Source organism: Poromitra crassiceps (genome assembly GCF_964638095.1).
Source record: "Poromitra crassiceps genome assembly, chromosome: 4".
In the NCBI taxonomy this organism is placed as follows: Eukaryota; Metazoa; Chordata; class Actinopteri; order Beryciformes; family Melamphaidae; genus Poromitra; species Poromitra crassiceps.
In genome coordinates this window covers 70,307,104-70,330,936 of record NC_139626.1, presented here as the reverse complement: position 1 = coordinate 70,330,936, position 23,833 = coordinate 70,307,104, and the positions used below count along the sequence as shown (strand labels likewise).

The following is a 23,833-nucleotide window of genomic DNA, read 5'->3' as shown; positions in this document are numbered from 1 at the left end:
AACCAAAGTTATATGACCACTATCGGAGATATAACTAAATGTCAGCTCCAGCAAACTCAGCTGACTGACTGAGGCTCTGCATTTAATTTCTATTATCTCATTCATTCCTGATATAAAATGCTATTATACAGTAATCCCACACACTGCTGACTCGTCAATGCAGTCTGCGGTACACAGTGTAAAGTTTGCATGAGCATCATCACATTCTATTGCCGAGTTATTTCTTTAAATAAATAAATAAATTCCAAATTCAGTTCATCCACATCTGGTCAAAGCCACCAGCTCACCCCTTGAAACATTATTTCCTGCATCATAGTGGCAAATCCTATTTAGAGCCAACGTGTTAAAACCATTGGTTATTATTGCCGACATCCGTTGAAGTTCTAACGACTCAAACCGCTTCTCAGGACCAAAGGTTCTACCATGACTCTGACTCATTCTTTAGTCTAAGTAAGAGACAAAGATCACATGTAAAAATCCACTTTAAACTTTCCAGTTTGAAGTCATTTGCATTAAATATTGTACCGCTGCTCCACATCCCAAAGCAGAGTCATGGTGAAAAGCCAACACGAAGTGAATTTGTGCACCACGTGATATAACATCATTCACTGCTATCAGAGGCCCACAGCGTCACACTGCAGTCAGAAGCACTTCCTCCCTTCCAGCTTCTGGAGGCCTGAAAGCGTCGGGTCGGGTCCCACAGACTGATCCCATGTCCGGTCTATGAGAGGCTTAGCCTGGTAAACCCTCCTGATCATGTGAACTCACATTCTGTTTCATTCTGCAGATCAGTCTGGCCCCGCCCCCAGCGTCTGGCCCAAGTACACGGGCCAATCAGGGACCTGCCTCGTAGTTGACAACCTAACCGGCCAATCAGGCTGGCAAAACAGTATGGTGGCTCCCAAAGCAGTGAGTAGTAACATTAAAGTTAAGCTCACTCAGAGATATTTATTTTTCTCCCTGTCTCTCGATTCAACCCTTTGGAATCGCTCTGTCGCTGTGTTTAAATCGCTCGTCAACTGGCACAAGAATTGACGGATATCTGGGGCCTAACGTTAGACAGGAATCAGGATGAAAACGCAATGTCATGATGTTTGTCCACTACGAGCCACCGTATTTGTTTACAAGCTAAGCCTATCAGCGTGCTCCTAACGCAAGCTTGTGGGTCCATACCGGTAGTACAGACTTCACTTCATATCAGCAGTCAGTCTGTCAATGCAATTTGTTGCCACACTAATAAACCAGCGGTTTGTTCCAAGCCAGTGTGATCCTTGACTCACATGGCAGCCAATCAGCGTTGGGCGGCAAGCGACTTTTGGCAGCGAAATTTCGCTCGAGTTGGGATATTTCATCTCGGGCGACGAGCGAATTGTCGCTCTGTCGCTGTCGCTCTGACTCTGAATATATGCTCAATCGCTCATTTGCATTGACTTTCTATGTAAACTCGATGCCAGCGTCACACAGGCGCAGAGCGTATGTGCTACTGTAGGTCTCACACAGGTGCAGAGTGTACGTGCTATTGTAGGTCTCACACAGGTGCAGAGCACCTTTAGTAGAGTAAACAGCCATAAGTGTAGTTATTGCAGAAATAGCCGCAATAACAACAATTAAACAAGAACAAGAAAATGCACCAGTGGAGTTTCTCGACGGAAAAGACGTTTTCGCCGTTCTACAGATTGGATTTGGTGACACTGATTGGCTGAAGGAGTTGTCTGTCAAGGCAAATAGTCCCGCCCACTGAAATGACTGTGGACGGCTGGAAGTCCAGACTGATACGTATAGAGCCAAGGAGGATGTGAGATCATGTTATCAGGATGGTTTTAACCAGGCTATGAGAGGCTGTTCTTATCAGAGTCAGGGGAAGGCGGCCGTGAGATCTCAAAGAAGGACCCCGATGCCTTCCTTGATTTGAGAAGTCGAAGCATCTCGGCCAGCTGGGCCTCCAGCGCCGCCATGCGACTGCCCAGAGCCCCAATGTCTCCCCTCAACTCCTGTTTCAGCTCCAGGAACGAAGCCTGCACGCTCTGCTCCGGGATGGGACAGAAGACCTTCTTCTCCTCTGACTGACCCGGGCTTCGGTCCTGCGGTGTCCGGGCATCGCCCACATTGTCCAGGCGGAGGTCGCTCTTTGTGATGCCACTGTCACAGGAGTCTGTCTTCTTCAGGGACATCTCGTCGTGAGACTTAGTTCTGTCAGGGAGGGTCTCCATGGACTCGGCCTTGGAGACGCTGCTCCAGGACTCTGCCTTCACCACAGACTCCTTGAAGCGTCCCCAACCTTTGGCTTTGGGCGGCTCGGTGGACTTGCAGCCCTGCACCAGGCTGCCGTTCTGGGCTGCGGGAGCATTGAGCATGACCCGGCTGGAGGTCCTGGATGACGAGGAGGCGGTGGAGGTGGGTGTGGCCGGACTCTCAGTCACCTGTACAGGTAATGTACAAAGCACATCATAATTCACTTCCAAATTGTGTTCAGAGGTTGTTTGAAACTCGTGAGTAGAGCTGCAATGATTGAACGATTCGTCGATCGAAAGAAAATTAATCGACTATTTTGACAATTGATTAATCGTTTTGAGTATTTTTTAAGAAAAAAATAAATTCTCTCTCTCTATACATCTATCTATCTATCTATCTATCTATCGATCTATGAAAGAGAGCAATGTTTGTTCGATGTTTAAATTTTTGTCCCACTGATGATGTCATAGGCATTGTGACATCATCAGTGATGTTATAAGAGTTTACTGTGTCCTCTGTTTCAATGTTTGTCCCACTGATGATGTCATAGTGATGTCATAAGAGCATCTTCATCGTATGGCATCACTGATGATGTCATAGGCACTGTTGATGTCATAGTGATGTCATAAGACCAAATTCATCTTATGTCATCACTGATTATGTCATAGGCACTGATGATGTCATAGGCATTGTGACATCATCAGTGATGTTGTAAATCATCTTATATAAGCGAGTGACATTACTGTGCAGGTGAGGCTACGCAATAGCCGAGCTGCTGGCAAGGCCACGTAGCAGCCAAGCTGCGTATGCGAGCTGCAGGGCCAGCTTGGGAAGCTGCAGGACGGGCGAGCCCGCGCAGTGGGCGAGCCTAGGAACCGAGCGCGCTTACCATGCGAGATGCTTAGTTTTGTTAAACTGTCAAAGACGACCAAAATAAGTTTCTACTACTAGTACTACCATGATGATGCTGGTGGAGGCCAAGACCTCCGGGACCCTGGGCTGCTGACCGCTGCCTCTCTCCAGGTCGGGTTCCCCCAGTTGACCCGGCCGCTCGGTGGCCAGCCGCGCCTCCTTCTGCTGCCGGAAGCGTTGGAAGAGGCGCCGCACCGGGTGGTCCGGAGGCAGGTTCAGAGGCGCCTCGTTCTTCCTCTTCAGCATCTCCTCCTCTTCACGCTTCACATCACTGATCTTCCTGAAGACAATCTGTTACAAGAGAGGAGACCAGAGAGGTGAGAGGAGACCAGGGAGGTGAGAGGAGACCAGAGAGGTGAGAGGAGACCAGAGAGGTGAGAGGAGACCAGAGAGGTGAGAGGAGACCAGGGAGGTGAGAGGAGACCAGAGAGGTGAGAGGAGACCCAGGGAGGTGAGAGGAGACCAGAGAGGTGAGAGGAGACCAGGGAGGTGAGAGGAGACCAGAGAGGTGAGAGGAGACCAGGGAGGTGAGAGGAGACCAGGGAGGTGAGAGGAGAGGTGAGAGGAGACCAGAGAGGTGAGAGGAGACCAGGGAGGTGAGAGGAGACCAGAGAGGTGAGAGGAGACCAGGGAGGTGAGAGGAGACCAGAGAGGTGAGAGGAGACCCAGGGAGGTGAGAGGAGACCCAGGGAGGTGAGAGGAGACCAGAGAGGTGAGAGGAGACCAGGGAGGTGAGAGGAGACCAGAGAGGTGAGAGGAGAGGTGAGAGGAGACCAGGGAGGTGAGAGGAGACCAGAGAGGTGAGAGGAGACCAGAGAGGTGAGAGGAGACCAGGGAGGTGAGAGGAGACCAGAGAGGTGAGCGGAGACCAGGGAGGTGAGAGGAGACCAGAGGAGACCAGGGAGGTGAGAGGAGACCAGGAAGGTGAGAGGAGACCAGAGGAGACCAGGGAGGTGAGAGGAGACCAGGGAGGTGAGAGGAGACCAGGAAGGTGAGAGGAGACCAGAGAGGTGAGAGGAAGGTGAGAGGAGACCAGGGAGGTGAGAGGAGACCAGGAAGGTGAGAGGAGACCAGAGAGGTGAGAGGAGACCAGGAAGGTGAGAGGAGACCAGGGAGGTGAGAGGAGACCAGGGAGGTGAGAGGAGACCAGGGAGGTGAGAGGAGACCAGAGAGGTGAGAGGAGACCAGGGAGGTGAGAGGAGACCAGAGAGGTGAGAGGAGACCAGGGAGGTGAGAGGAGACCAGAGGAGACCAGGGAGGTGAGAGGAGACCAGGGAGGTGAGAGGAGACCAGAGGAGACCAGGGAGGTGAGAGGAGACCAGGAAGGTGAGAGGAGACCAGAGAGGTGAGAGGAGACCAGAGAGGTGAGAGGAAGGTGAGAGGAGACCAGGGAGGTGAGAGGAGACCAGGGAGGTGAGAGGAGACCAGAGAGGTGAGAGGAGACCAGGAAGGTGAGAGGAGACCAGGGAGGTGAGAGGAGACCAGAGAGGTGAGAGGAGACCAGGGAGGTGAGAGGAGACCAGAGAGGTGAGCGGAGACCAGGGAGGTGAGAGGAGACCAGGAAGGTGAGAGGAGACCAGGGAGGTGAGAGGAGACCAGGAAGGTGAGAGGAGACCAGGGAGGTGAGAGTTACACATTAGCTGTCTGTCATAGAACTGCTCTTCTGTGGAGAGGAGACCAGAGAGGTGAGAGGAGACCAGGGAGGTGAGAGGAGACCAGAGGAGACCAGGGAGGTGAGAGGAGACCAGGGAGGTGAGAGGAGACCAGAGGAGACCAGGGAGGTGAGAGGAGACCAGGGAGGTGAGAGGAGACCAGAGGAGACCAGGGAGGTGAGAGGAGACCAGGAAGGTGAGAGGAGACCAGAGAGGTGAGCGGAGACCAGGGAGGTGAGAGGAGACCAGGAAGGTGAGAGGAGACCAGGGAGGTGAGAAGAGACCAGGAAGGTGAGAGGAGACCAGAGAGGTGAGAGGAAGGTGAGAGGAGACCAGGGAGGTGAGAGGAGACCAGGAAGGTGAGAGGAGACCAGAGAGGTGAGAGGAGACCAGGAAGGTGAGAGGAGACCCAGGGAGGTGAGAGGAGACCCAGGGAGGTGAGAGGAGACCAGAGAGGTGAGAGGAGACCAGGGAGGTGAGAGGAGACCAGAGAGGTGAGAGGAGAGGTGAGAGGAGACCAGGGAGGTGAGAGGAGACCAGAGAGGTGAGAGGAGACCAGAGAGGTGAGAGGAGACCAGGGAGGTGAGAGGAGACCAGAGAGGTGAGCGGAGACCAGGGAGGTGAGAGGAGACCAGAGGAGACCAGGGAGGTGAGAGGAGACCAGGAAGGTGAGAGGAGACCAGAGGAGACCAGGGAGGTGAGAGGAGACCAGGGAGGTGAGAGGAGACCAGGAAGGTGAGAGGAGACCAGAGAGGTGAGAGGAAGGTGAGAGGAGACCAGGGAGGTGAGAGGAGACCAGGAAGGTGAGAGGAGACCAGAGAGGTGAGAGGAGACCAGGGAGGTGAGAGGAGACCAGGGAGGTGAGAGGAGACCAGGGAGGTGAGAGGAGACCAGGGAGGTGAGAGGAGACCAGAGAGGTGAGAGGAGACCAGGGAGGTGAGAGGAGACCAGAGAGGTGAGAGGAGACCAGGGAGGTGAGAGGAGACCAGAGGAGACCAGGGAGGTGAGAGGAGACCAGGGAGGTGAGAGGAGACCAGAGGAGACCAGGGAGGTGAGAGGAGACCAGGAAGGTGAGAGGAGACCAGAGAGGTGAGAGGAGACCAGAGAGGTGAGAGGAAGGTGAGAGGAGACCAGGGAGGTGAGAGGAGACCAGGGAGGTGAGAGGAGACCAGAGAGGTGAGAGGAGACCAGGAAGGTGAGAGGAGACCAGGGAGGTGAGAGGAGACCAGAGAGGTGAGAGGAGACCAGGGAGGTGAGAGGAGACCAGAGAGGTGAGCGGAGACCAGGGAGGTGAGAGGAGACCAGGAAGGTGAGAGGAGACCAGGGAGGTGAGAGGAGACCAGGAAGGTGAGAGGAGACCAGGGAGGTGAGAGTTACACATTAGCTGTCTGTCATAGAACTGCTCTTCTGTGGATCCCCCTCTCTGTGATTTAACTCTGACTTCAGTGGGTAAGTGCTATAGGCTGTGTTATTTTGTGTTATCTGTGTCTGCTTTTCCTTATTTAAAAAGGAGTAGTGTTTTAGGCTATTTTTTGTCTCTGAGTGAAACTGTGGCTCAGCTGGCTGATAGCTGGTTAATAGCTCTCAGCTGACACCAGCCCAATCACCTGGGAACGACGGGCGCTGATTAGAGAGGTGTGGCTTATAGCCCTCCATATAAGTTGGGCTGCACTAAGTTCTTGTCAGTTACACATTAGCTGTCTGTCATAGAACTGCTCTTCTGTGGATCCCCCTCTCTGTGATTTAACTCTGACTTCAGTGGGTAAGTGCTATAGGCTGTGTTATTTTGTGTTATCTGTGTCTGCTTTTTCCTTATTTAAAAAGGAGTAGTGTTTTAGGCTATTTTTTTGTCTCTGAGTGAAACTGTGGCTCAGCTGGCTGATAGCTGGTTAATAGCTCTCAGCTGACACCAGCCCAATCACCTGGGAACGACGGGCGCTGATTAGAGAGGTGTGGCTTATAGCCCTCCATATAAGTTGGGCTGCACTAAGTTCTTGTCAGTTACACATTAGCTGTCTGTCATAGAACTGCTCTTCTGTGGATCCCCCTCTCTGTGATTTAACTCTGACTTCAGTGGGTAAGTGCTATAGGCTGTGTTATTTTGTGTTATCTGTGTCTGCTTTTTCCTTATTTAAAAAGGAGTAGTGTTTTAGGCTATTTTTTGTCTCTGAGTGAAACTGTGGCTCAGCTGGCTGATAGCTGGTTAATAGCTCTCAGCTGACACCAGCCCAATCACCTGGGAACGACGGGCGCTGATTAGAGAGGTGTGGCTTATAGCCCTCCATATAAGTTGGGCTGCACTAAGTTCTTGTCAGTTACACATTAGCTGTCTGTCATAGAACTGCTCTTCTGTGGATCCCCCTCTCTGTGATTTAACTCTGACTTCAGTGGGTAAGTGCTATAGGCTGTGTTATTTTGTGTTATCTGTGTCTGCTTTTTCCTTATTTAAAAAGGAGTAGTGTTTTAGGCTATTTTTTGTCTCTGAGTGAAACTGTGGCTCAGCTGGCTGATGGCTGGCTAATAGCTCTCAGCTGACACCAGCCCAATCACCTGGGAACGACGGGCGCTGATTAGAGAGGTGTGGCTTATAGCCCTGTTGAAGCAGTATTTCTGAACACTGTCAGTCTACAGCGGCAGCGGTAAGCGGCACGTAGCCTCGGGCACGAAGACAAGGGAGTCTTTCTGTGGGAGTCCTTCGAGGGGAGGCCATAGAATAGGGTTTTTTGCTACCTCTTTTATTCTACCTAACTATGTGTTTTCTTCCCATCCCTGTTGTAACCTCAGCCCACAGACGCCGTAGACACGGCTGCTTCAGGTGTAGTAACCCTGGTAATCTCTCCCACCCTAAGCGCGCAAACAGTCCTTTTACTATTGCCGGAGGTCTCTGGAACTGTCAGTCGGCTGTTAAGAAAACTGAGACCATCTCGGCTCATGCTCTATCTCAAACCCTCCACTTTCTAGCTCTCACAGAGACCTGGATCATTCCTGAAAACACAGCTACACCTGCTGCGCTCTCTGCTGCATATTCCTTCTCACACACCCCTAGAGCCTCTGGCCGTGGCGGTGGCACTGGTATCCTCATCTCTCCCAAATGGACCTACACTGTCACCTCTCTCTCTCATCTGTCTATCTCATCTTTTGAGTCCCATGCAGTTGCCGTATCCCTACCCATCAAGCTCAACATTGTGGTACTCTACCGCCCCCCTGGTCCGCTTGGTCACTTTCTGGACGAGCTGGACACCCTCCTCTCCGTCTTTCCTGAGGATGGTACTCCACTCATCCTTCTGGGAGACTTCAACATCCAGCCAGTAACCTTACAATCTCTGTCTTTCCTTAACTTCTTCTCATCCTTTGACCTTTACCTCTCTCAATCTCCTCCTACTCACAAAGCAGGGAATGTGCTTGACCTGGTCTTCACGAGATCCTGCTCCACCTCTAATCTCACTGTGACCCCTCTTCCTGTATCCGACCACCACTTTATCACCTTCTCCCTTCCCATCCCCCTCCCCTCCTCCCACCCATCTCCCCCCCACTCTACCACCACCCGACGCAACCTAAAAACTCTCTCTCCCAACTCCCTCTCTTCTACCGTCCTCTCCCTACTTCCACCTGCCGAGCAATTTGCTCTCCTGTCCACTGACGAGGCTTCCACTTCTCTTCTCTCCTCTCTCTCCTCTGCTCTTGATTCTCTTTGCCCACTCACCACTAAGCCTGCCCGATCTTCTCCCCCTTCTCCTTGGCTCACTGAATCTCTGCGAACTTATCGAACTGAGCTTCGGTCAGCTGAGAGAAAATGGAGAAAATCACATCTCCCTGAAGATCTCTCTTCCTACCACCTTATCCACTCAAACTTCACTGATGCTGTCTCTAAAGCAAAAACCTCCTTCTTCATCTCTGAAATCCAGTCCTCTGCATCCAATCCCAGTAAACTGTTCGCCACCTTCTCCACGCTCCTCAACCCTCCCTCCCCTCCCCCTCCCTCCTCCCTCTCTGCTGATGATTTTGTAACCTTCTTTACAAAAAAGGTGGACGACATCAGCTCCTCCTTCCATCCTCCAGCCACCCTCACTAACACTCCCGACTCCAATCCTGCTCCTCAGCCCCCTGCCCCTGGATTTGCTTCCTTCTCTCCTCTCTCTCCTGATGAAGTGCTTAAACTCATCAGCTCAAACCGAGCCACTTACTGCCCCCTCGATCCTATCCCTTCCTCTCTCCTCCAAACCATCTCACCTAACATATCTCCCTTCCTCACTACCTTCATTAACTCCTCTCTGTCCTCTGGTCTTGTCCCCCCTGCTCTAAAGACTGCAAGAGTCAAGCCTCTGCTTAAGAAACCCTCCCTTGACCCTACTGCTATTCACAACTACAGACCTGTCTCTCTTCTCTCATTCCTTTCCAAAACCCTCGAACGAGCAGCGTCCGAACAACTTTCTCTCTATCTCTCCCAAAATGACCTCCTGGACCCTTTGCAGTCCGGTGTCAAGGCCTCTCACTCCACTGAGACAGCTCTTCTTGCTGTCACAGAGGCCCTTCACACTGCTAAGGCCTCATCCCTCTCTTCTGTTCTTGTCCTCCTTGACCTGTCTGCTGCCTTCGATACAGTCAACCACCAAATCCTTCTTTCCACTCTGTCTGACCTCGGCATTTCAGGCTCTGCACTCTCCTGGTTTGCTTCTTACCTCTCTAACCGCTCATACCAGGTCTCATGGAGAGGGTCCCTCTCCAGATCCTGTCCTCTTACCACCGGTGTCCCCCAGGGCTCAGTCCTGGGCCCCTTACTTTTCCTTCTCTATGTCAGATCTCTTGCCTATGTGATCTCTTCTCATGGCTTTTCTTATCACTGCTATGCTGATGACACCCAGCTTTTCCTTTCTTTCCCCCCCTCTGACACTCAAATCGAGGCTCGCATCTCTGCATGCCTCAAAGACATTGGCGACTGGATGTCTGCCCACCACCTCAAGCTCAACCTTGGTAAGACCGAGCTACTCTTCCTCCCAGGAAAAGACTGCCCTCTTGCAGATCTCTCCATCTCCATTGACAACACCACTGTACTCCCCTCCCAAACAGCCAAGAACCTCGGGGTGATCCTTGACAACCAGCTGTCTTGCTCTGCCAACATAGCTGCTACAGCGCGCTCCTGTAGGTTCTCTCTCTACAACATCCGCAAAATCCGTCCCTTTCTCACAAGAGAAGCGACTCAACTCCTGGTCCAGTCTCTTGTCTCCTCCCGCCTGGACTACTGCAACGTGCTTCTGGCCGGCCTACCTGCCACCGACATCCGACCGCTTCAGCTCATTCAGAACGCTGCAGCCCGTCTGATATTCAACCAACCCAAATTCTCTCACGTCACTCCCCTCTTCCAGGAGCTCCACTGGCTTCCCATCTCGGCCCGCATCAAATTCAAGACACTGGTACTGGCCTACAGGGCAGTACACCAGACAGCTCCCCGGTACCTGCAATCCATGGTCAGGTTCCAAACCTCTCACCGCTCCCTTCGCTCCTCCACCAGTGCAGGTCGCCTCGCCCCTCCTTCGCTACGGGGGCTCAAAAGTCGCTCATCCCGATCTCGACTCTTCTCGTCCCTGGCACCTCAATGGTGGAACGAGCTTCCACCTTCGGTCAGGACTGCTGAATCACTGCCGATCTTTCGGAAAAGACTAAAGACACACCTTTTCAGGCTCCATCTGGGCCCTTCTTGATCTAACTTCGTCTCTCTCTTTCCTTATATAAAAAAAAAAAAAAAAAAAAACTAACCAACCTTGTACCACTAACCTAAACTTGTACCACTGTTCCTTCAGAAGCTGTAGTTGTCATAGACTGTGCTCCATAGTTGATTGTTCTATTGCAGACAAAAATGTGTTATTGTAAGTCGCTTTGGATAAAAGCGTCTGCCAAATGACGTAATGTAATGTAATGAGAGGAGACCAGAGAGGTGAGCGGAGACCAGGGAGGTGAGAGGAGACCAGGAAGGTGAGAGGAGACCAGAGGAGACCAGGGAGGTGAGAGGAGACCAGGAAGGTGAGAGGAGACCAGGGAGGTGAGAGGAGACCAGAGAGGTGAGCGGAGACCAGGGAGGTGAGAGGAGACCAGGAAGGTGAGAGGAGACCAGAGGAGACCAGGGAGGTGAGAGGAGACCAGGAAGGTGAGAGGAGACCAGAGGAGACCAGGGAGGTGAGAGGAGACCAGGAAGGTGACCAGGGAGGTGAGAGGAGACCAGGAACGTGAGAGGAGAGCAGGGAGGTGAGAGGAGACCAGAGAGGTGAGAGGAGACCAGGGAGGTGAGAGGAGACCAGGAACGTGCTTTCACTTAGTCAAAACAAGTCAAGAAGTGACATTATTTACTATTGGAAATGTGTTCATATAATGTTAGAGACTGATAGGGACTTTTTGCACTGAGAGCTCAACAGTGACCGCCCACTTTTTCTCAGCTCCCAGTCAGGAAGAGAATTACTCCCCATGCATTTTCTCCATAGACATTTAGACACAATCCTTATATAACGAGTTTTAAGCCTGGAACCAAGCCAACCGGTGACCTACTGAATCGTGAGTGACCTTAAAACATTTCACTTGCAGCAAAAAACAAAATGCACTTTTACACCTTAGCTTTTTAGTCATTGAAGATGTCAGTGTATTCTAAGAGGGAGAAGTGTGTGTGTGTGTCTGTGTGTGTGTGTGTGTGTCTGTGTGTGTGTGTGTGTGTGTGTGTGTGTGTGTGTGTGTGTGTGTGGCTTGTCTTCGTGACTGTCTGGATATATCCCACCCACAACTCAACTAATTGTGATTGGCTAACTCCACAACTCAATGAAATTCTGATTGGTTAAGATACCTGTCATCAAAATTGTCATGTCCATGACAATTTACTTGAACAGGACTTCGTGAAGCGTTGCTGTCAATCAAATACCATCCCTGTGGAGGCTGGTCTAAATATTTAACCCCATGTTTGCTGAAACAAAGTGAGTCCAAGATCATAACATGATTATGTTCGTGGCCTCAGTAAACAGACCAGAAGGTATCTTTAGCCTCTGGCTTATTTATTCTTGGAAATGGGCTTTTGCCAAATATACAATCAGACTCGCAGGTCTGCTCTTCATGGAGTTGAGTGAAAAGAGATAGTGCAACGCTCGTCTACACTATTTATTTACCTGTTGCGTCTTACGCACAGCACTTCTCCTTTAGGACGACAGGTGGCAGTATCATACAGATAACATAAAAAAAGCATAAATATGTTCACATTGTAATCACACATGTCAACATTAGTGAATAAAAACTAACAAATAACAAATACAAATAATTTATTAGGCGTATTTTTTTTCTTTTTTAGACTTCACTGAATACCTTGAAGGCCCAGACGGTTCCCCTCTGCGAGCCAGGATGGGCCTCCAAAGTGTGTGTGTGTACTGACTGCTGTGCATGTGTGTGCACGCCGATGCTGTTTGTGACAAAATAAAGACGGGTTTTGTCTGTCCGGTTTAAACTAAAACTTTAAACTTCAATGATACCCTGAAATACCTATAAGTGCAATTTGAAGTAGAATTTTGTAGAAACATGTAACAAGTTTGTTACTTTAGCCATTATGCTTAGTACATAGTCTGGACTTTTCTCGTAAAGCCCCTGGAAACCAATCGACAATAACCTTCTAACTATGTAATTTAGGGTCTTATGTGCATAATAATCTAAAGCATCTAAAAGCATTAGACAGTTTCAATCCAAATCATAAATATTTCCTTTTAAGTGTTTGTACCGTTTTTGATGTTCGGTTTTGAAGTGGCCGTGGTTATGCTCAAGACTTGTTACAAAATAAGCTCCGTGAACCAATCAATCAGGCTGAAGTGCCTCTACCCTGCAAAGAAAAAAAGCATCAAAATGTATCAAGTGGTGCAGCATTGTGGAGCAGAGATGGTAGCTAAGTAGGGGTGTCACGATACACTCAGTTCACGATACGATACGTATCACGATACTGGGTTCACGATAACGATACGATACGATACGATTTTAACAATATTTTTTTAAACTTGAATAATGACAATATATGACTGGAAAAGTAGTATTTTATTTGAAATGCACAAATACAAAACATGCTGTTGTGGGAAATTGTTATTACAATAACAACTAGAAAAAACATGAGATTGGAGATAAGGCTTATCTTGAAATAGAATGAGTTACACCGTCACTTAGATTTACTTTGAACTAAAAGGTTTCTCAGCAGTATAAATTCTCATTATGCATCTTCAGTTTTTCTTCAAACTCAAACAACAAGACTTTTCTTAATCTATTTTTTATGCATCTTCAGTTTTTCCTGTCAAGTAAACAGTTTTGCCAGAAACTCAATTGAATGGTTTCTCTCCTGTATAACTTCTCATGTGTCTCTTCAGAGACTTGTTCAACTGAACTACTTTCCACACATTGAACTTCAACAAACAAAGACGTTTCTTATTGTCTATTTAAAAAAAAAAAAAAAAAAAAAAAAAAATCGCAATATGAGATTTCATCTCAACGATACATATCGTGACGTTTTACTATCGCGAATTTCGTGGGACGATATATTGTGAGACCCCTATAGCTAAGTACAAATAACTTTGTTACTGAACTTTAGTAGGATTTTCAGGTAGGTTATCACTTTACTGAGTATTTATTTTTTCTGACAACCTTTCTTTCTGACCACATTTTAACACATATCTGTATTTCTTACATTTTCAAAACAGGCTAGTTACTTTAGTTTAATCCACGACATACAAAAACAATGTAACGTTGTTTGTCTCTCTCGTCCCCCAGCTTTTTCGCATTATGTGCACCTTTTTGTGGGAAAAACCATATCACACAACTTACTAATAAAAGTATAGTCTTTATACACTTTAAAACATCTTTGGAAGTGATCTTTTAAGTTTAGTAGGCTTTGAATTATATTAATATGATGAGTTATAGTTATCTTTGCACAGAAACAGACAGGAGAAATACTTTTAAGAAAGCTCCCGCACACTGACTTCACTAAAAGCAAGACTTTTATTCAGTAACAATAATGCAACGTTTCGGTCTACTGACGTAATATCTACTGACATCTGGCGTAATACTTTTTTATGAACTAGAAAGTTGACCACAATGGGAGTCAAACCCTCAACCTTCTGATCCAAAGTGAGACACCTTGGGCCCTATTCTCCCACAGGCCTTCGGCGCTAAAACGGGCCTTAACCGCAAAAAAACGTGCCTTGCGCCTGTTTTGGGACGATATCAATATGGCTTTACGCTGCCAAATGCGCTTTAGGCCGAATGGGCGTGGCGCAGTCCCAGAATGGGCCAAAGTGGGCGTGTCGGCTTTAAATCTCGGCGTACTGATATCTTCGCACCTGGCCTAAATTTAGCGCTTTGCGCCTTTGAAAACCAGGCCTATTCAGTGCGCCAGTGCTCTTCTGCCTCTCCCCTGTCACCCTTCTCTGTCTCTCTCTGAAACCAGGCCTATTCAGTGCGCCAGTGCTCTTCTGCCTCTTCTCTGTCACCCTTCTCTCTCTCTCTCTGACTCCCTCGCTTAGACAGGCACAACACACTTCCCATATAGGAAACATAAGTTGTAAGTTGTCTGGCCTGTCCCAGCATGCATTGTGCTTCTCCATTTCGCTACTAAATAGCAACCAAATGAGGCGAAATAGATATAAAAGGTCGATCTAAATTAATGTGTAATGGTAACACAACCTGCAATTGTACACATTTCAATATTGGACCAAATGAAACATCGAAATGAATACACCACCCTATGTGAAACATATATGTCCTCCTGGGCCTATATATATCTCTTGTCGATTTAACGTGATTTAGATAAGTGACAGCAGAACGCGCTGCGGAACGCTTTCTACTGTCATGTGCTATACTGTGATGTCCGCTCCAATAACTTGGCCCTACTTCACATTTAGTTTTAAAATAAAAACACATTTATGCAATGACTTTACATAATGTAGGGTATATTTATGTGCATCATTCTACCTGCAGCAGGGGAGAGAAAACGATATAGTTCTGGACAAACTTTCACCAATATAAAATTAATCTCATAATATAGGGATAGGCTATATTTTTCTAGCTGATGCCTTTAGAACATTCTTTTCACTTTGATCTTGCTATAGTGTAGCGTATTTACATGCTTGCAGTATTTAAACTGCAGTTAGATTGGTTTGAGAAGCATAATAATATGGAATAATAGCCTATAATGGAGACAGACAGACTGGATGAAGGGAGGGGGGGGGGGGGGGGCAGAGCGCTTGGCTTTCGTCAGGTTTTGCGGGACCACTGGAATTGGAGCTAAAAAGGCAAGCGTGCGATTCGTTTATTGCACTTATCCAATGAGCATGACGGTGCATAATTTTACGCTTAAAAGGCGTGGTTGTAATGCTTTAGGCTGCGTTTAGCGCCAGCACGACGATATCAAGTGCGCTGGTCCACGCCCACTGATTTGCGCTGCGCCAGGCGCTCGGCCTAGAAACAACGCCGATGCAACGATAGGGGCCCTTATATCCATTAGGCCAGGTGGTTTGTCTGAAAGAATAGGGTAACTTCTTCTTCATTTGCCACTAGACAAACGTTTCTGTCCAAGATATGGCCCTCTCTGTCACTGGGAAGATCCACTCAAGGACAAATTATTTAGCTAGAATAGCTAAGTTCTTGGACAAGAGGACCATACTACATCCTTAATTCAATGTCACTACGACTACACCTGTATTTCCTGGTACAGTGGTCTAACTAAAAGATCGAAAGACAGGCTCCAAATAGCCCAAAACAAATGAATGAGGATTGTCCTTGGCCTCAGTCCAAGAACTCATCTTAGCCCCACACATTTTAAAGAGTTGAATTGGCTCCCAGTGGAAAATAGAGTTCAACAGCTAAAACTCTTCATGGTCCACAAAATTCTGCATGATCATTGTCCAAGCTACTTTACAAAGTATTTTCAATTTGTATGGGATGCTCATGGCCGGAATACGAGAGCCAGTGAGACTGATCTGAAACTACCAAATCTGAAAAGCAAGGTGGGGAGACGCACATTCCTCTACACAGGGGGAGAGGAATGGAACAAGCTCCCCAACGGAATTAAGACAGCGAGCTCTCTGAGTGGTTTTAAAAACCTCCTGAAGAAATACTTGCTGAATAACCTAGAATAGTTTGACGAGGCTATCCTGTCACGAAATTTTGCAAACTGTAAATCTATTGTTTTTCTCTGCATTGTTTATTTAACCTGTAATGTATATTGTATGTCCTGTCCTTAACAACAGGGACCATGTTGGAAATAAGTGGTTACACTTTCACATGATATCCCTTGGATTGTGATGTTTTTTTAATATCCATAATAAAATCAAATAAAATCAAAAGCCCTTATCAAACCAGCTACACCTGAACAGTTAACAGGCTGTGATTACACCTTAAATCGGTTTTAACCTTTTGTCTGCTGAGATGCTGCTTTGTGCTTTGGTGTTTTCATTCCTGAAATTGAGACTGAGATTTATTAGATGACCTTTGTTTAGTGAAATTGTTGTCCTGCTTTGGTGTTCATTTAAAACGTTGTCATCATTTGCTTCTAGCCATTTAATCATCTGCACATGAACTACAAGCATGAAGGGAAATAATAAAACACCCTTGAAACATCTCCCTCTGGTCCTCAGGCTTTGGTGCCACTTGTCAAGGCTTGTAGTATCCAGTCCCTCACATGGTCCTTGGAGCTGGAATAGCATTGGCAGTGGACATGGATCAGAGGAATCAGCAACAAAATGAGAAACTGATAACGAGATCCAAACTGGAGCCAAAACCATCAGAGTAAAAACCGCTAACAGAAGCTCACAGATGATCCACTGGCTGACTTGAGGAAACCTGTTTTGTGGCCTCACAGATCACTAAACATCCAGATCTACCGGATCCCAGCCAATTTAGTACCTGGCAACCTCTGGTCCAGGCAACATATCAAAGACTACAGGATACTTTCCTGAAGATTTTCAGGCACTTAAGTCCTGTAAAGAACTTCCCAAGTGTGAAGCTCAACCTTTTTCAAACCATACCAGATTCCTGTCTCATGTCCTTCATATCAGACCTAACGTGAAACAAAAAATAAATAAACGCCGGTCCCAAATAGACGCCGGGTACTTTTTCATTACGGTATGTTTTTGTGTTGCGCCCAGACTGAATTCACAGTCATTTACGGTAATGATGTGTGTGTTTTTGGCGTAAGTCAGTCATCTTGTTGGCAAGACGAGAGATTATACTTTCTCCCCCCTGTCAGACATGCATACCGCATTGTTTGATGCTACGGACTGTACAGACGGATTACGGATGGAGTCAATGTGTCAGACTGAAGACACTGTCTGGTTTCCATAAGGACATGGGAGCAGTAGCGAAGTTACCAGTAATGTTAGTGTTGGGTGTTGTAAAAGTGCATTACTGTCAGCAGAACAGCGATCATAAATGTAGTGTGGATTATAATACCGGACATGTATTGGAAACATTTGGTAAATCTGCTTGTTGCACAACACTATTCTGATAGTGCTGCTGCTGCCTGCAAATGCTAACATTACTGCCGGTATAACGTTGCTATAATCAAACTGCTTCTTTCCAATCAAACACAAACAACTGAAAGTGAGCGATAGGCTAATGTTACTTGTTTGAAATACGGTATGGCTGTTTGGCAGAGGGAGAAGAGGAGAGCAATGAACTGGTAGCGTACCGGTAGTTGGATGACGATGATGATGATGATGATGAAGGACATCTCAGTTGTTTTTCTTTGTTCCAATCCATACTCTACAATTATACTAGGCATGTTCAAAACTGCCTGTATCTACCTTTTTGTGTGTACGAAGTACTATCATACTGGTTTAAATAAGCAATTTGAATAGTAATAATATTGTCCCAAATAGACGCCGGTCTCTTGTAGGCCATTTCTGAAAAAAATTTTGGTAAATAAATGCTCAGGCGTTTATTTTAAGTTTTACGATACTTCAACAGTCACAGATCAAGCTTTAAAGCTTCAGTGCCTACTGCCCAGGTGGGCTATCTCGTCGAAAGGGCCTTTCTGTGTGGAGTTTGCATGTTCTCCCCGTACCCCCCAGGGGGTTCCTCCGTACATAACCCCGCACTAAAAAAAAACATGCAGAAGATCGTCATCCGACCAGTGACGACAACATCTGAAGTTGGTCCAATGATGGTCCAATGAAGGTCCCCGGGCGCTGGAAAGAAATAGCGACCACTGCTCCTGGTCTGCCCCCTGGAGGAAAGGACAAGCCTGGATGGGTCAAATGCAGAGGACATATTTCACCGGCCACCGTCAGCATGAGTGTGTGTAGTGGCTGCATGCATGTGTTGTAGTGTGTTCGTGTGACAATAAAGACGGGCTTCCGTCGGGCTTCCGGGCTTCCGTCTGAAATATGAAAACACCACAAGAGGAAGTGGCCTATACCTCACTTAGATAAACATATGCATGTGGGGCAGAAGGTTGTTGGTTCAATCCCTGCATCAGACTCTGGTTTCAGAAAGGTTCACCGGGTAAGCTGCTGACTATAAGATAACAGCAGTGATTTGTTTTAATCATCAGTAGTTTGAACACTGATAGAAATAAGCTGATGAAGGAAGCTGGACAGTCCCTCACTCCAGCTCAGTGACAAAAACAGCTCCTTGGTGTGTCGCTCATCGCTGGTTCAAATCCCGCCTTTCCCCCTCTTGTTGTTGTCAGTGTGAACATAGTGTGAAGCTGATGTTCCAACAGCTCGCAGCTCAGCAAGATGAGTAGCTCAGTCTCTGTCTATACCGACAGTCTGACTGTGGGCTCGATCCCTGATGGAGGAGACATGTCTTTAACATGCCGTGTCTTTAACATGCCAGAACGACACGGCGCCTCCTACACGCAGATCCACAGAAACACACAGTGTGGACAGACTGCAAAGAAATCCAGAGCAACAGACCTGCTGCTACAGACTGCATCCATACAGTCTTTATGTGTCTTGCAAAGTTTTCAATTTCATGCCTGCCAGCCGCACTGGCACAAACACCTCACCAACAAAAAGTCAGTAAAGGTTCAGCTGTTTTTTACGCGAGTAAACAATTTGAATCAGTACTTTTACCAGTCATTTTTTTTACACAAGTAACAGTACTTAAGTAAAGAAAGTCTGTACTTTCCCCATCTCTGCTGTAGGGGGAGGGGAAGGGAGAGAGAGCACTGGGAGCACTTCAGCAGACACGCCTCCACAGTTTCAGAGCTGAGAATACTGCTTAGTTTTTCATTATTTTGAAACCTAATTTTATATATTTGTTGATATTTTTAATCGTTCAAATTTGGCTGGGTGGTTAACACATTGAGTGCCACAGCGCTTCAGTAAAATTGTCTGGAGCCTGTGCCAGATTCACTTCCATTCAGTTGAAAACAGCTATAGAATTTCTATTAGAGCTATATTGAGAGGGCTGGACTCTACTGAAACATTGAACACTCCTGCTTCTTCCAAAGAAGAAATTTTGTTTCTAGACAGTTCCATTATGAAATGACAGCCTCTGTAAGAAGTGCACTTTCAAGGGTTTTCTGCCGTTTTTTTTTACTTTTCAAGATGTAGTGACTTTTATGAATACTTTTTGCACTCTAATTTCGAGCACATTCACTGACTCTGGCTGGTGTTTTCTGATGTGGTGGCGTAGTGTGGTTTCTGTGCAGCCTGCTCCCCCCACCCCCCTCCCCCCTCCCCCCCCCCCTCCACCCCCGAGCTGCGGGCTCCTCCCCACACGCACAGAGACTCGTTTTTGCCCCGGACAGATCCCAGCGCGCAACAAGGAAGTGCCAAACGCGACTGAACGAAAAGGGCTTGGCCGTTCGGCTTCGGGTGCTGGCTTTCTGGCAGGGAATCATGTGGAGAAACAGATAGATAGAAGATAGATATAAGCAGAAGAGCTCAGTTGTGGGCACGGATGCAGCCGAGCCAACTGTCCGCTCCGCTGCAGACAGAGCAATCAATACGGCTCTGGCTGAAGCATGCATCGGTTTCCACTTTGATCACGGCTTTCTCCGCTGTCTCCTGTACAAAGTAAAGGATCTGAGGTGGGTGGAGCAGCTCCTGTGACGATGTTTAAGGTGGCGCCGTGTGATCCCTTGAAGGGATTCATGCTCACTGGCTAGGTACGACCTTAAACAGCAGAATTATGGAATAATATGAATTATGATTTTAGGACGTCCACAGACGTCCTTGGCACTCCTCGTTACTTTTTTTTAGGACGTCCACAGACGTCCTTGGCACTCAATGTGTTAATAACACATTTACCTGTGGTGTGACAAACTCAAAACACATTTGTTTTGGTTTCCAATAAATCTGTTTATTATAGTTGTAAAGACACAAAAAAAAGCCTAGTAGAATCTTCAGCCTGTCTCCCTCCACTCGTCCTCCTTCAGTTGAAGGTAGTGTAGCAGTAATGATCCACTGAGATGTTATCTGTATAACCACATTAGGCTGCAGCCTAGGATGGATTGTGCTCCTCATTGGCTTGGACAGGTCAGGCTCCACTGCCTTTACTCTGTAAGTGAATGGTAAATGGTAAATGGACTGCATTTATATAGCGCTTTTATCCAAAGCACTTTACAATGTGCCTACATTCACCCATTCACACACAGAGGGCGGCCAGCTGCCACGCAGGGTGCTGGCACAGCCATCGGGAGCAATTTGGGGTTCAGTGTCTCTTGCCCAAGGACACTTCAACGTGCGGACTGGAGGAGCCGGGGATCGAACCACCAACCTTCTGATTAGTGGACGACCTGCTCTACCTCCTGAGCCACAGCCGTGATGCTGTGCCTCACTTCACTCACAGCTATACACAAACACTATCTTATATACTCAGAGCGCTATACACAACCACTATTTTATATACTCAGAGAGCTATACACAAACACTATCTTATATACTCAGAGAGCTATACACAAACACTATCTTATATACTCAGAGAACTATACACAACCACTATCTTATACTCAGAGAGCTATACACAACCACTATCTTATATACTCAGAGAGCTATACACAACCACTATCTTATATACTCAGAGAGCTATACACAACCACTATCTTATATACTCAGAGAGCTATACACAAACACTATCTTATATACTCAGACAGATATACACAACCACTATCTTATATACTCAGATAACTATACACAACCACTATCTTATATACTCAGAGAGCTATACACAAACACTATCTTATATACTCAGACAGATATACACAACCACTATCTTATATACTCAGAGAACTATACACAACCACTATCTTATATACTCAGAGAGCTATACACAACCACTATCTTATATACTCAGAGAGCTATACACAACCACTATCTTATATACTCAGACAGATATACACAACCACTATCTTATATACTCAGAGAACTATAGACAACCACTATCTTATATACTCAGAGAGCTATACACAAACACTATCTTATATACTCAGACAGATATACACAACCACTATCTTTTATACTCAGAGAACTATACACAACCACTATCTTATATACTCAGAGAGCTATATACAAACACTATCTTATATACTCAGAGAGCTATACACAACCACTATCTTATATACTCAGAGAACTATACACAAACACTATCTTATATACTCAGATAGCTATACACAACCACTATCTTATATACTCAGAGAGCTATACACAACCACTATCTTATATACTCAGAGAGCTATACACAACCACTATCTTATATACTCAGATAGCTATACACAACCACTATCTTATATACTCAGACAGATATACACAACCACTATCTGATATACTCAGAGAGCTATACACATCCATTTACTATTTTATACTCACAACTATACACAACCATGTACTATCTTATACTCACAGCTACTGTATACACAACCATTTACTATTTTATACTCACAGCTATACACAACCACTATCTTATATACTCAGAGAGCTATACACAACCACTATCTTATATACTCAGAGAACTATACACAACCACTATCTTATATACTCAGAGAGCTATACACAACCACTATCTTATATACTCAGAGAGCTATACACAACCACTATCTTATATACTCAGAGAGCTATACACAACCACTATCTTATATACTCAGAGTGATATACACAACCACTATCTTATATACTCAGAGAGCTATACACAACCACTATATTATATACTTAGAGTGCTATACACAACCACTATCGTATATACTCAGAGAGCTATACACAACCACTATCTTATATACTCAGAGAGCTATACACAACCACTATCTTATATACTCAGACAGCTATACACAACCACTATCTTATATACTCAGATAGCTGTACACATACATTTACTATTTTATACTCACAACTATACACAACCATTTACTATCTTATACTCACAGCTATACACAACCATTTACTATTTTATACTCACAGCTATACACAACAACTATCTTATATACTCAGAGAGCTATACACAACCACTATCTTATATACTCATAGAGCTATACACAACCTATATCTTATATACTCAGAGAGCTATACACAACCATTTACTATTTCTCGTAACTCTCTCGTAACGGGACAAGCCCCGTCTTTTATTGTCACACGAACACCACAACACATGCATGCGGCCACAACACACTCATGCTGATGGTGGCCGGTGAAAAGTGTCCTCTGCATTTAACCCATCCAGGCATGTCCTTTCCTCCGGGGGGCAGGCCAGGAGCAGTGGTCGCTTTCTCGTACAGCGCCCGGGGACCAACTTCGGATGTTGTCGTCACTGGTCGGATGACGATGACGATGACGATCTGATCTTCTGCATGTTTTTAGTGGGGGGGTTATATACGGAGGAACCCCCTGGGGGAGCACGGGGAGAACATGCAAACTCCACACAGAGAGAAAGGCCCTTACGACGAGATACGCCACCTGGGCAGTAGGCACTGAAGATATGGGGGGGAACACACAACCACAGCGCCCACAGTGTCCCAGGCGAGAATCGAACTCAGGACCTTCTGACTGTGAGGCGACAGCTCTACCACTGAGCCACCATGCCCCCCTTGTGTATAGTTTTATACTCACAACTATACACAACCATTTACTATCTTATACTCACAGCTATACACAACCATTTACTATTTTATACTCACAGCTATACACAACCATTTACTATTTTATACTCACAGCTATACACAACCACTATCTTATATACTCAGAGAGCTATACACAACCATTTACTATTTTATACTCACAACTATACACAACCATTTACTATTTTATACTCACCTATACACAACCATTTACTATTTTATACTCAAAGCTATACACAACCATTTACTATTAATACTGGAAGCCATCAATCTAGATTTTCAGTGTACAGATTATCCAGGCAAACTCTTAAGGCCCAATTATGCTAAATTTTCATACAAAAATAAATTAGGTTTTGGTGTACTGTCACTGCCCACATACTTCCATACGTCTTTCACGTTGGTATCATGATTGAATACTAGTGGGCAGTAGAGAGAGAGAGAGAGTGTGTGTGTGTGTGTGTGTGTGTGTGTGTGTGTGTGTGTGTGTGTGTGTGTGTGTGGTAATGCTCCGTTCCATCCATATCCTTAAGCTTTCAGAAAACATGCAGAATTACTCACGAAATGAATTAAACGTTGAACATGATTGGGCCTTTATCAAATGCTTCATCAAATCAAATGCTTGATTTTTTTTAGACAAATATAAGTGAAGCTGATCCTACACTAGCCGATGCATTTCTTTATAAGTGAAGTTGATCCTACAGTAACAGTAGCCAATGCATTTCTTTATAAGTGAAAAAAAAAGAGAACAGGCCAGCACACTAAATGTCCTTTCAAAAGTTTAAATTCAATCTAACAGACAGCAGCGTTCGGTTCTTCAGCAACGGCCTTTTGGCTGAAACGTCCATTGCTGCTGTCTGTCCCAGATGACTTATTACACTTTTGAAAGGACATCTTACTGTGCTGGGGATAATATAAAATAGCTTGGATTGGTAACGCTTTATATTAAGGTTCTATTCATAAGCGTTAATTAATAGGTAATAAG

General features: G+C 46.2%; 1 protein-coding gene across 1 annotated transcript in view; it reads right to left on the bottom strand.

The window, feature by feature from the left end:
- Positions 1–1,829: 1,829 nt before the first annotated feature.
- The window catches only part of kcnh1b (potassium voltage-gated channel, subfamily H (eag-related), member 1b), a gene marked incomplete at its 3' end in the record, with an annotated part of 135,200 nt that continues 113,196 nt past the window's right edge, over positions 1,830–23,833 (bottom strand). The window contains exons 12-13 of the mRNA XM_083635184.1: positions 3,190–3,435; positions 1,830–2,420 (exon numbers count right to left, since the gene is read on the bottom strand). Coding sequence (XP_083491310.1) covers positions 1,830–2,420; positions 3,190–3,435 — 837 coding nt within the window. The remainder of the gene's footprint in view (positions 2,421–3,189; positions 3,436–23,833) is intronic.